The following is a 14,606-nucleotide window of genomic DNA, read 5'->3' on the forward strand; positions in this document are numbered from 1 at the left end:
TCTTGGTCTACCTTGTTTTCTTCTAGTTGGCGGAGTCCATTCTTCTATTTTTTTGGCCATCTATTTTCAGGCATTCTCTGAAGGTGTCCCTACCAGTTAAGAAATTATTTTGGAGAAAAATATTTATTCATATCTAAAGAATTTGATTGATTAGTTGAATAATTGACTTATTGAAGTGTGATGGTGATTATGATTGTGATTAGGATAACATAATTTCAAATTTCGTATAAAAGAATCTCGCGCAGGCCGAATTCATCAAATCGAAGAATCATGAATTTAAGATTAGTTATATTTTGTTCGTTGCTATACATTGCAAATAAAGGGGTAAGTTTTATTTTGCTTAATTTATTTAAATTTTACTACATTTGAATCTTATTTTAATAAACAAGTAAACATTTTAATTATAAACACGAATACGACTACGTCGCTACCTGCGATCAGCTACATATCCATGAACTTGAGGATTTTATTTTTGAAATGTAAGATTGATAGTATGTGTCAGGATTAACTATGACACAGTAGTATGTCGCTGACTACAAGAAGAGTTTCTCTCGGAGTTAACTCCAGCCAAGGAGAAGGCACTACAAACACGTAGATGACCTTGATAGACTGTACAAGGCTGAACTTAGTGAACCAGTTCATACCGATAAGACGACACTATAATTTGCTATTGTACATGGTTTTAATCTATTTATTAATGATTGTTTGAAGTACTTTTATTTGTAGATGTCTTTTTTCCTTCGTTACGTCCCACTGGAGCAAAAACGCAAATGTGACATGACCTCTATCAAATTTTGATTTTCTACTCTTTGTTCATTTTTGTTTGAATAGCTTTCTACTCTAGGTCCACTTTTTTCATTTTGAGCTACTACATTGTATATCATTGCATTATCATCAAAATTTTTAATTCATCGAAGTTTATTTTTTGTTTCAGTTAGATGACTATGTCTCTTTGCGGATTTTTAGTCAGTCTTTTATTTCTTGCTCCATTGGCTCTAATTTATTGCAATTTCAAGTAGCTGCCATTAATATATTCGGTATTCTAACTATTTTGTTTGCAGCAAAAACGTGTAATTTTTAATAAAATATGTTCTATACTTTTATTCTAGGTGATTTCATCCCCTGCAACTGGAACACAGTCCGAAGAAGATGATTTAATAGTTGAATTGGAGAATTTGGGCAAAATCCGTGGACATATTCTTCAAAGTTCCGAAGGAAACGATTTCTATGCTTTTCAAGATATTCCTTATGGAGAATCCACAGCAGGAAGTAACAGATTTAAGGTAAAAATTTTTGTTAACAAGTAATTCAGAACCCATTCACCAAATAAAAACTGGTGAGGAACTAGAAAGATCTCTTCAACAACCTGGTCAAAGACAGCAAAGTGTCTTTAATATGAGTGCCAAAACACGAAGAGTTGCTTGGGAATGAACGAGCAGATTTGTTTACAAAACAAGGCTCCAAAGAAACCTTTGTAGGCCCAGAACCATTGTATGACATCACCAAAGATGCTGCAAGAAATGAGATTGATTGCTATATCAAAAGAAATGGAGAGCCATTCAAGTTATAATCCAGACTATGAAAATATTCAAGAATATTGATATAAAACTCTCGGACAAATTGATGAAGCTCAATAAACGAAAGATTAAAACCGTCACCGACATGGTGTCATGATTTTGTCGTTTAACACGTTAAATGCCACGAAAATCAAGTGTGCATCTCATACACTGAACTTAGTGACGCCACGAGAAGCAATGTTGCATCTCATACCCTTAGTGTATTTCAGGTTACGTGGTACAACTGTGCTTTACGATACCGATTCATATATATGGAATACATTTTCTCAGTAGTTAGTATATTAGTATCTAGCAATAAAACAGTATAATATTATGTAGGTTGAAACATAAGTTTTATTCATATTCAACGTAAAAAAAATGTTTTTTAAGTCAAAGGTCAGTAAATGTCCTTTAAAAGCAGCAATACATGTTTCTAGTTAAGAAATAAATGAAAAAATATAATATTTGTGTACAAATGTCTAAAGATTACATTAATAAACTTCGCAAAAGTTACCAAAATAATTTATTGCACTAAATGCACCTAAAACGATGAAAGGGAGTTTTAGTCTGTGCAAAAGTTCTACCATTGTCTGCTGAACTTTTTGCATACCATGTGACACATTTTCTTTTGGTAGAACTTTGCATTTCCTCTATAATGGTGACCTTCACGAGCAGGCGGCATCTGTTGCTCTGGATTAGTTAGTCTAGAGAAATCGACCAGTTGACAAACCAATTCTTTCTTGAAAGATATGATGGACATGTTACTGTTGGTTACTTTTTGGTAAATTATACAGGCTTTGACAATAGCTGACCCTAAAAGAAGCTCAATTGCCATTTTATGATACCATTTCACTGATGTTCGTAATGCTGTAGAGTAAGAATTTATTCGGTCGGATATTTCTAATAAATCTTTTGTTCCTACTGTAGTCGACAACAGAAACTGTCTGTAACTATTTCTCCCCTTTGATGGACGTCTACCAGTTCAGCAGTATGCTTTGTACTCAGCATAAGCACTTCGCGTTTGTCCTTCCACATAGTTATTACTATACCTGTGTTCCTCTCAATCCCAATAATCACTATCACTAGTATAAAAATTATCTGTGTATATAGTATATAAGTTATACGCTAAACTAAACATAACATCCGGAACTGACATATTTTTAGTTTTATCATTACCACAATAAATTTGTAGATCATAAGTATAACCTTTACGATTTTTATTGTCTCTCTCTCTCTCCAATGGCGCTACAGCCCACATCGGTCCTTGGCCTCCTCCAAACTATGCCTCCAACCTTGTCGGTCCCGCGACGATCTTCTCCAGGTTCTCACGTCTAGCAAATTTTGCGCGTCCGCTGCCACTTCATCCTCCCATCTTTTCCGTGGCCTTCCTTTTGGTCTTGCGCCCTGCATTTTACTATCTAGGGTTCTTTTCGGCAATCTTTCTTTCTCCATTCTTACTACATGACCAGCCCAGCGAAGTCTCCGAAGTTTAACGAATTCTGAGATCGGTGTCTCTTAGAACAGTTGGTAGAGTTCAGGGTTGTATCTAGATCTCCATATTCCGTTTTCGTTAATAGGTCCAAATATCTTTCTTAGGACTTTTATTTCGAAGACTTCCAGTTTTCTTTTTATCTCTTCTGTCATCACCCATGTCTCGCATGCATAAAATACTTATTTTTATTGTCATTAAGTGTAAATTGGCAAGTAATTATCAACACGATTACGATACATAAGACACTTTACTTTTTTTTCGTATAATGGATTTTTGACCAATACGAACACAACTTTGTCGGCAATCTTTGCAATCCCATTCAGACAAGAATGACCCAAAATTTCTTTATTTCTTCGGTATTTGTATCTACCCACTTATGAATTCTAGCTTTTGGACCATGACCTACTATATTCAACTTCTGATGTGCATATGGACTGGTTTATTGCACAATCTATCCAATAATATCGTCATTCACAAATAGTTGTAAAAAGTTGAGGGGTCTTTTATCATACATCTCAAAAAACTCAAAAAACAAGAAGTGTCAAAAGAAGTGGAGATAAGGAGAGGGGTCAGGCAAGGTTGCATACTGTCGCCGTTATTGTTTAATGCTTATTCTGAAGAAATCATACAAGAAGCTTTGGTAAACGAGACAGTCATAATAGCCGGCAACTTGGAAGACTTAGAAAGAATAATGAACAAAATATTAAGATATAGTGGAGAATACGGACTCTCTCTTAACATCAAAAAAACCAAATTCATGAAAATTAGCAAGAACAACAATATAAACGAAATATTAACGGTAGGCGGCCAGCAGATTGAGAGAGTAAAAGGATATACTTACTTGGGAACGATAATCACAGAAAATAACGATTATACTGCAGAAATAAGACTCAGAATTAAAAAAGCACGTGCCAACTTCGTGAAAATGAAAAAGATTTTATGCAGCAAAGATCTTACATTGGCCCTCAGAATAAGGCTAATTAAATGTTATGTACACAGTGTACTCTACTATGGAGCTGAATTATGTACATTAAACCGGAATACAATAAATCGACTTAACGCGTTTGAAATGTGGACATTTAGAAGATTGTTAAGGATTCCATGGGTAGATAGAATCACGAATACAGAAGTGTTAAGGAGAATAGGCAGAGAGAGGGAAATGGAAAATACAATAAAAGAAAGGAAATTGCAATATCTAGGACATGTGATGAGAGGCGAAAGATACAACATCTTGAGACTCATAATTCAAGGAAAAGTGGAGGGTAGGAGAAGCGTAGGAAGAAGACGCGTTTCCTGGTTGAAAAACCTGAGAGAGTGGTTTGGTTGTAGCTCAAGGTAATTGTTCAGAGCAGCTGCCTCGAAGGTCAGAATAGCCATGATGTTTGCCAACCTTCGTCGCGATGGCACTTAAAGAAGAAGAAGTGCATTCGTCTAGTGAATGTATTGTACTTAATAAATAAGTTACGCCAGGTTTATTCTGGTCTTATACGAGAAGCAAGTGTGCATCACATGGCTCCATGAATCCAAAAGTTATTTATTGCCGCGAGATACACATGTGCTTCTCAATTAAAATAATTCTAAAAAACAATAAAAATGTAAGATTTTGTACTCAGACTGAAGAATAACTATTTAAAATGCCTAAACTAATGGGTACTGTGAACGTGTTTAACATTTTGGCCTACTTAACTTTGTTTTTACTGCGCATTGTGGAATTTAATGTGTTAAGAAAACATCTATACAAAATAGCTAAGGTGAATGGACCATGGTGAAGAAAATATGAAATGAAAGAAGTGACTGAAATACATATCCTATGCCATTGCAATGTGATGAGATGAGGCATAAATTCGCTGGTCAACTGAGGATTGAACTGAGATCCTAAAACTACCAATTAGGAAACTGTTGGCCGTCGTTGAGAGCACAGAACTTATTTGAAGTTTAATGAAAAAAAATACAGGGTATGGTACAAAGGTGTTATGACCAGAGATAAACGTGTCTTGCCTGAATTAAGAAGAACAAGAAAACAATATGGTCTGGGCTGTTATTTCCCTAGGCTAATAGACAAAACAATACTTGACAATAATGACTTTTTTGCCATTTGCCTAAGGAAATAAGAGCCTAGACTTAGAATTTAGAAAATGTATATCAGTTAATTAATTATGTGCAAAATCAAAACACAAAGAAAAAAATATTTTTATTTTTATCGGATATCCAAAAATGAGTTATTTTAAACCTGAAAACTAAAGTACAGTATGAAAGATCTTAAGATATCGCGTAATAGGAATGTTCTGATATGCATTTTAGTTTTTTAAATGATCTGATACATTTGACTTGACACGAGTTGGTTGATAGCTTGTTGAGAGGATTAATCATTAACGTTTACCTATAATTTATAAACAATCACGGATATCAATAAAACACTTGGCTTTCAAATTTATGCAATGTCGTGGATATTTTTTTTATGTTAATTGTGTGTTGACAACATGGTAATTGATATAGTTATTAAAATATGAAATACAAAACTAGTAAAAAAGTAGTAAGCATTCGTAAAGAATAAGGAGTTTTAATACGCTCTCGAAGGACAGTTCAAACAAACGCAAGACATCTTGTCGTCAGTACGCGCGGTCGGCAAGCAAGCAAGCAATTTGATTAAACCCAGTCTGTGAGACTTGTCCACCCCTTAAAATAACGTTCGGGTGTAATAATTCATTGGAGCGAGGTGTATTAATTCGTATTTAAAACAGGAATCACTCCAGTACGTTCCAATGCTCCAGACCATCCTTTTCCTCCCTATAGCACTCTGATGCGCGATAGGGGTACTCTATCAGCCAAATTTTCTTCATGTGGAAGTCCTGGATAATAAAATTCCAACTTGGTTCCCTCAACGATTCAAAATTCTATTAATCTAAAATCTATTATCCTTTAGTGACTTATCTTCTTTTTCTTATGGTGCCTATCCGTTACGGATGTTGGACACTAACATGGCTATTCTGACTTTGTTGACTGCTGACTTGAAAAGTTCGGTAGTGGTTAAGTTAAACCATTTTCGCAGGTTATGCAGCCAGGATATTCTTCTTCGTCCTGGACCTCTTTTCCCATGCACTTTACCTTGAAGTATGGCCCGAAGCAGGTTGTATCGTTGTTCATTGCGCAATATATGGCCCAGGTATTCTAGTTTGCGACGTTTTATGGTTATGACTAGTTCGCGCTCTTTACCCATTCTATGTAGTACTTCTTCGTTGGTAACTCTGTCTATCCAAGAAATCCTCAACATGCGTCTATAGCACCACATCTCAAATGCTTCGAGTCCCTTCAGAGATGCTTCAGTTAAGGTCCATGACTCCACGCCATATAAAAGAACGGAGAATACGTAGCATTTTAGTAAACGAACTTTTATTTCCAATAGAAGTGACTTATCTGCGAAACTAAAACTGCTCAATATTGGTGCTGCTATATGAAGTCGAAGCCTGCACACTGACGCAAGCCACTGAAAAGAAGATCGGAGATCGATATCTTATGCCGGCCATATCACCAACGATGAACTCCTACAGCGCATGAGAAAAGAAAAAGAAGTGCCTACCCCAATGAAACAACGTAAGATTGAGTACTTCGGCCACGAATTGCGCAAAGAAGAAAAATACCAAATTGTTAAACTCGTTATGTAGGGCAATGTATTTGGTTAAAGGGAATCGGAACGTCGTCGTATAGCGTCGCTGAAAAATTTTAGACCATGGTTTGAAATGTTCTCCGCTGAAATGTTTTGACGAAAGGTCAACAAAACGATGATAGCCTTGATGATCGCCAACATCCAGACCGGATAAGGCATTGAAGAAGCACAATTTTGTATAATAAATATGTTTTTTTTTCTTTTTACTTCATTTTTCTTCATTTTTCTTTTACCTAAAAAAAAGTGAAAATTTAAAGTGAGCAGAAAAATTTAAGAAGTGAGGAAGAGGTTCCAACTGAGAAAGTAAAATTGTAGCAATATTTAACGATTATTTTCAAAGCTTGCATTACACACGAGAAACTGAAAACTGAAAGGAGCAGCAAGAAGTATAAAAAATGGAAAAGCCCCTGCAAATGATAAAATAACACCACAGATAATAAAAAATCTAGGAAAAAGCACAATTCTGCTATTATAAATAACAAAACAATTTTTTTTTTAACAAAATTTGTTTAACAAAATTTGTTTAATTTACTAATGTTTGTATTTTGAGAACGATTTCCGAAGTGGAAATTGAAATGTCAATAAACGTATTTTAACCTTTAATTGTGACTTATTCCCATTTAAATAGTAATTAATAAATTATTGATATTTGATAAATAAAAATATGATTTATTTTTGGTTTCAGCCCTCCAAACCCCGTGGTCCATGGGAAGGAGTATTAAATGCCACCGAAAATAAAAAGAAGTGTCCACAAGCATCATTTATGAATAATTATTTAAGTTCTGACTCAGATCTAACTGAAGACTGCTTGGTTTTGAATGTATATACACCAGTAGTAAGTATGCTTTTCTCATTATACACTAAATAGAAAACACATTTCACTGAACATTATTTTTTACTGTGAAATGAAAAAAACAGTCAAGATTTGATTTCACGTACAAAGCGTCTATGTATCTGTTTATACGTATTTCGCTTTAATAAAGCTCATCAGAACAGCTATTCATAGGCGTTCTCAACGTGAAAAATAAATCTTTCCTGTCTTTAAGAAGCAACACTAAAATGGCTTCGAAACGGACGCACTAGCGACATCTGATAATATTTATTTAGAAATATTTATTTTTCACGTTGAGAACGCCTATGAATATCTGTTCTGATGAGCTTTATTAAAGCGAAATACGTATAAACAGATACATAGACGCTTTGTACGTGAAATCAAATCTTGACTGTGTTTTTCATTTTATTCGGATCTACTCTGTATGAGTACAAGAAACCAATCCGCTAATGATTTCTGCTTAGTTGAGGAGACATGTCGTGGAATGCAAATTTTAGATTCCCCATGTCTCTATTAACATCTTTATCAACGTCTGCTTTGCCTTGCAATTTTTAAAAGGCTCAGATTAAGGCAGAAATCTGAATTGTGTTTCGAAACTATTTTACGGATTTATTATTTTTTACATTTTGCCATTTTTTGTCTATATATGGATGTGTGAATAGCTAGAATGTTAAAAAAGTGTGTTGAATTTAATGATCACATAGCTTTCTACCAAATCCCAATTCGCAAAACTCTAAATTGCTACTGAAAAGTAGCTTGGAATCAATATATAATATCGCAATAGTCAATGCTTGGTTGCTAAATAATACCAAACGTGAAAAAAGCGACAAGTTACCTATCGTTGACTTCAGACTGGAACTGACAAAGGCATTGTGAACACACTTTTCGTAAAATATATAAAATACCATCTTGTTAAAAAAAAAAAAATAAAAATAATTATTTTGTAGAAACCAAGTTCTGGTAAATCATTACCAATATTCTTTTGGATTCATGGTGGAGCTTTTCTTGGTGGTAGCGGTACAATGAAAGAATACGATCCAAAGTATTTGATTGATTATGATATAGTAGTAGTAACAATAAACTATCGATTAGGAGCACTTGGTAAGCATTTATATTTCTTTAATAATATTATTAAAAGATCAATGAACAATAACATTCAAGAAAAAGATTTGAAAGATTATACAATTAAATCTAAAGTATTCTAATATTTAATTTAATCTATTTAAAGTCCTCTTAAATTGACACTAAAACACAATTAATTACATTATCATGCATTAGAAAAAAGTCATTTACAACAAAACCAGCACAAGACACAACAACACAACAAAATGTTGGAGAATTTCATCAATGTACTTGGCAGCTACTATGGAGCCTCTCGGAACGATGTACAATTCTGTACGTGCTTCTAGAAAAATTTTAGCCTACACCACCATAATTGAGCCCCCTTGATAGCCTACCCTGAGACTGAAGGTACCTTCTGTAAAACGCTCATGTGATCTTCGCCATACTCTCTCACGGACATCTGGAGACTGCAACGTAAACCTGGACTCATCGGTAAATAAAACGTGCCTCCAATTATTTACAATAAAATTATCATGGTTTCTGGCAAACTTAAGCCGCGCAACTAGATGGCGCCTGAGAAGTTATAGGCCTGTTGTAGGTCTGCGACTGCTTAAATTTGCTTTCCCAAGCCTTCGTCTGTTTGTTCGTTTACTTACGTTAGTATTCCGAAAGTATTGAAGTTGATTTCGGATTTATACAGTCGTGATACGACGATCTCGTAGAATTTGCAAAAGGATAAAGCGATCATCACGGGCACGTTATTCGCTGGGGATCGGTGCAGATCGTCTAGTGTAAGCTTCGGTTGCCAAGAAACGTGCAAAAATACGGTGCATAGTACTATCGGATACTTGATACTTTTGAGCAACATATCGCTCACTTCTTCTGTCTTGAAGCAACGCAACAATAGCAGAAGCTGTTTCGGGATTTACAACCATAATTCTTGAGATTAAATCAACGCAATTCAACTTCAAATTGTGTTTGACACTTGATTTGACTTGACAGTTTACTCACATCAACAAGAACAAAAGAATAGCATACCAACAGCTACCTTTGCACGTTTAAAAGTGAAAACACATCTTCTTTCTTCTATTTATCATTTTCTTTTTTTTTTGTCATTGGATTTATGTCTCCCATTTTCAGATTTTGTGTCATTTATAACTTCCTAACGCCGTTCCTATATTTCATCTCCACAAGTTATTAGAACTGTTTAGATTTCAATGGCATCCAAGAATAGTATTGCCACAATGTTGTGATTGTGTAAAAATATTGTTATTTTTTTTAGTCTTAATACTGATTTAAAAATCCACTTAATCATAAACGACAAAATCTACACAACAAATGAACGAAGCATCTGTTAATCCTGTTACTTTGTTTATAGTGTGATAAATACTACCAATCTTTATATTTTTTTTTATCCAGGATTTTTAACGACACTAGATGACAGTATACCCGGTAATTTGGGACTCAAAGATCAACTTCTGGCCCTTAAATGGGCACATGATCACATCCATCAATTTGGAGGTGATCCCGACAAAATAACAGTTGGCGGAGAAAGTGCTGGAAGTATGGCCACTGGATTTCAAATGCTAAGTAGAGCAGCTAAAGGTATGTAACTTTTAAGTGAAACTTCTTTCAATTTTTCATATATATATATATATATATATATATATATATATATATATATATATATATATATATATATATATATATATATATATAAACAACACAGTTTATTAGGGTTGTAGTCAGAAAATTGGCCGGGATGTTAATGAAATGCTCTTTTGACTTTTTGTCTAGCTTTCGGAATGGTTTTATTCCTTTTTCAAGACACTGTAATGAGAAAAATATGTAAATATTTATAAAATATCACAATTCTTCAGTGCAACTTTCTAGTCGTTGAGATTATTTATAAAAGCATTGCCATTCAACACTAATTACACACATATAAAATATAAAATAATGGACAAAATACATTCTAAAATTTTTAAAATTATATATATATATATATATATATATATATATATATATATATATATATATATATATATACATATATGTATATATATATATATATATATATATATATATATATATATATATATATATATATATATATATATATATATATATATATATATATATATATACGAGGCGTGTTTTTTAAGTAAGTACCGTTTTGGAATTAAAAAAGACGTGCAAAGATATGGCAATAATTTTATTTTTACATGAAAGCCTGTACCTTAGTCTACTTTTCTACATAATTTCCGTGAATATTGAGGCACTTGTCATAACGTGGCACCAGTTTTTGAATACCCTCCTGATAAAATTCTGCCGCCTGACTTGTTAACCACTGCATCACAAATGTTTTGACTTCGTTATCGTCTTGAAGACGCTGACCGCTCAGGTGTTTCTTCAAGTGCTGGAACAAATGGTAGTCGCTGGGCGCCAGATCACGGCTGTATGGAGGATGATCTAGAGTTTCCCATTTAAATGATTTGATGAGATCTTTGGTATGATTAACCACATGTGGACAGGCATTCTCATGCAGCAAAACGATATCCTTGCTCAACTTGCCACGTCTTTTGTTCTGGATTGCACGACGCAGATTTTTCAATGTCTCACAATAAGACGCTGCATTAATTGTCTCATTACGAGGCAGAAACTCCTCTAGCAATACTCCTTTTCTGTCCCAAAAAACTGTGCACATGATTTTCCGGGCAGAAATTGTTTGCTTAAACTTTACTCTTTTGGGTGGTGATGAATGTCGCCATTCCATGGATTGTTGTTTCGATTCTGGTGTGACGTAGGCCACCCACGTTTCGTCATCAGTAACAATTTGGTCTTAAAAATCTTCACCTTCACTGTGGTACCGCTCAAGGAAAGTCAATGCACTGCCTAAACGTTGGGTTTTGTGCAAATCCGTCAACATTTTTGGAACCCAACGTGAACACAATTTCCGGTAATTCAAGTTCTCGGTAACAATGCGATACAAAACACTATGAGAATACTGAGGAAAGCAGTCGGACAATGATGAAATTGTAAAGCGTCTGTTTTCTCTCACCTTTTCGTCCACTTTCTGCACAAAATTTTCATTAACGACCGAAGGACGCCCACTCCGTTCTTTATCATGCACATTTGTGCAGCATCTTTAAATGCTCTCACCCATTTCCTTACCATTTCATCATTCATAATGTTTTGTCCGTAAACTGCAACGATCTCACGATGAATATCGATCTGTTTTACGCCTTTAGCACTAAGAAATCGTATAACAGCCCGTACTTGGAGTTAACAAGTATACAATGAAGAATCAGACTGTAATGGCGTCAGTGAGTAGACAAGAGATGTAGGTAACCAGCGCTCATGCGCGGAACGCCGAACATAGCGCTGTGGCGGCGGAATCATAAAATGGTACTTACTTAAAAAACATGCCTCGTATATATATATATATATATATATATATATATATATATATATATATATATATATATATATATATATTGTTATGTTATTTAAATTGTATTATATTGCTTACTTAGGAAAAATCCTGTCTATATTTATTAAATGATCTAATCTCCAATTAATCACAATAAATCAGCATTAATTAATTACAATCTCAGGCTATTTAAATTGTACTATTTACCTTTGCTCGTGGATTCAAAATATTTTCCAATTGGCTTACTAATCGGGATAGGTAATATGACCTGAATAAAATACATAGCATTTCAACTGAACTATATGTGAGATGTCCTTTATTTTAATGAAATTTTATATAACAATCAATCCTGTAATATTTGCGATATACTAACTTTAAATATATGAGAAGTTGTTTTCTATCATGGACCCAAATGTTATTTTACATTGATTTTTAATATGTGTTATAACTAAGCTCTTTTTATAATTCTTTTTTTTAAGTGATCGCAAAATTAACTGTCTCTATTATTTATTCAATTTATTTAATTAATAAATGAAAATCACACTCCGGCTCTAATGAAAATTGACTGACCTTTCCTTCTCTGCCGTTGCAATTCTATGGCCACGCCACAACAAAAAAATCCTTTCTCTGCTTCTGCTCCTATTGTGGTCCAGATGACGTACACCTTTCTCCTATCTGTCACTGTATCTGCAACCCAACAACTCGTGTTAGTCTATGCAGCCTCCCTTTGAGCCAATCTCCGCGCCTGTTTACAACTCCAAATGTTTCCGGCTTCGTCTGCTATTAAAATTCTTATACCCTTTGGTTTTCTATCTCTCTGTACCCCGTTCCTCACACTGGTCAGCTTTAACACAGCAAATAAACACACCCGGTAAATTACGTCTTCGGGACTTCAAACAAACACAAATCACAAAGCTCCTTCCTTCTTGGACGACTAAAACTGACTAACCAACTTTTTTTTTCTCTCTCCTATCTCATAGCCAAAAACCGTCACCTCCTTGCATTCAAAACTTGACCAATAAAAATCATCCACCTCTGTCACGTATATCATTACCAAACAACTCTCTCTATAAAACGTCATTCGGGTAATTCCAGAAAACAACCTTCTTTAATTATTCTAACTAAATCTATCTGCTTTACAAATATTTCTTACTAATAGCTACAAACGATACCTGTTTCTCAATTCAATGTCTTTTGTTAATAAACTTTTACCGATATAATCTTTCGGGGAGAAAAACCACCGCAAATCCCGGTCTATTGTTTCAACACTTTCTATATACACTTTTATTCCGGGTAAATCCATTCCACAATAACCGACTTATTTAAATTTCTTATCGATAATATTTGAAAGTCTTGTCTCTGAGGCCTAATGAACAATTCTTCGAACAACTTAAAATACATATTTTGTCTTATACAGGATGTTTGAAAATTTATATGCCCGTGTCTTTATGAAATATCAATAATTTTAATTTTTATTTAAGTAATAAAATTTGTATATCGGTTTTTTATTGCTTATGGACATTCAAAAGTACAACAATATATATATATATATTTAACTGAAGGTTTTTTCTCTTTTCAGGGTTGTTTAGGGGAATTATCCAACAAAGTGGGTCACCGTTAGCTCGATTTTTTTATCCATCGGACGACAGAGAACGGGCATTTGAATTTGGCAAAGCGTTAAACAGTTCATTTACATCAACCAAATCAAGTGACTTATTGGAATTGTTACAACAAGCGTCTTACTCAGATTTACTTGATGTTCAGAGTAAGGTAAATACGAAATACTATACTACTATGTATTTACTATCTTTAACGGAAAATAACGGGTCAAAATAATTATGGTGATTAATTTCCATTAAAAATAGTAAATAACATAAAAATGTCACCGTACTAGTAGTCACTAAAAAATTTAAATTTGAGTTAAGTTTGAACACAATACAAAAATTGCATACGAAAGTTGCTCTCTTAAAATTTAAAACCCGTTTTAGTTTTTGTCGATAGGAGACTGATCAAAAGATATCGAATTTTTACTGTCGAGTTAATACAAATTCTATTTAAAAAATTGATTTCGCGCGCATAACTGACATTTAAAATCGCCGGTCGCATGAAGTGTTGTTTCTAAGAGAACAGTTCATTCTACAGTTTTTCACATTTTCCGTTTTATTACCCTACGGGGGGGGGGTTTAGGGGGAAGCCCGGGAGTATCTATCATTTTGGAGTCCCAAAATGGACATTTTCAACAATATTCAGCTTGTTCGTATGAGCTTTAGTCTAACTCAAACGAGCAAATGATGACATCTGCTGATGTATCTGTCGACATGTGAAGTAATTCAAGCAAATCAGTCTTTTTAGAGGTCCATATTAATTCAATGTTGCAATAGTACGGTAACTTTGCTGTTTTCATATAGTATGCCCAATTCACACATTTTTCTTGCATAAATTTTAGACAGTTTAAAAATGTTGTACATTGAGACTTATATTACATCTATCACATATCGGTTGATTCTTTCTGTCAAATAAATATGAGTGTGTTATGTGTTTATGATTAGCACAAATTGTTCCTTGCT

At 34.0% G+C, this 14,606-nt stretch overlaps 1 protein-coding gene across 1 annotated transcript in view; it reads left to right on the forward strand.

The window, feature by feature from the left end:
• Nucleotides 1–210: 210 nt before the first annotated feature.
• Nucleotides 211–14,606, forward strand: part of LOC140447321 (para-nitrobenzyl esterase-like) — a 35,189-nt gene continuing 20,793 nt past the window's right edge. The window contains exons 1-6 of the mRNA XM_072539918.1: nucleotides 211–324; nucleotides 1,110–1,283; nucleotides 7,398–7,547; nucleotides 8,492–8,645; nucleotides 10,026–10,211; nucleotides 13,619–13,809. Coding sequence (XP_072396019.1) covers nucleotides 271–324; nucleotides 1,110–1,283; nucleotides 7,398–7,547; nucleotides 8,492–8,645; nucleotides 10,026–10,211; nucleotides 13,619–13,809 — 909 coding nt within the window. The 5' untranslated portion in view covers nucleotides 211–270. The remainder of the gene's footprint in view (nucleotides 325–1,109; nucleotides 1,284–7,397; nucleotides 7,548–8,491; nucleotides 8,646–10,025; nucleotides 10,212–13,618; nucleotides 13,810–14,606) is intronic.

Source organism: Diabrotica undecimpunctata, chromosome 8 (assembly GCF_040954645.1).
Source record: "Diabrotica undecimpunctata isolate CICGRU chromosome 8, icDiaUnde3, whole genome shotgun sequence".
Classification (NCBI taxonomy): Eukaryota; Metazoa; Arthropoda; class Insecta; order Coleoptera; family Chrysomelidae; genus Diabrotica; species Diabrotica undecimpunctata.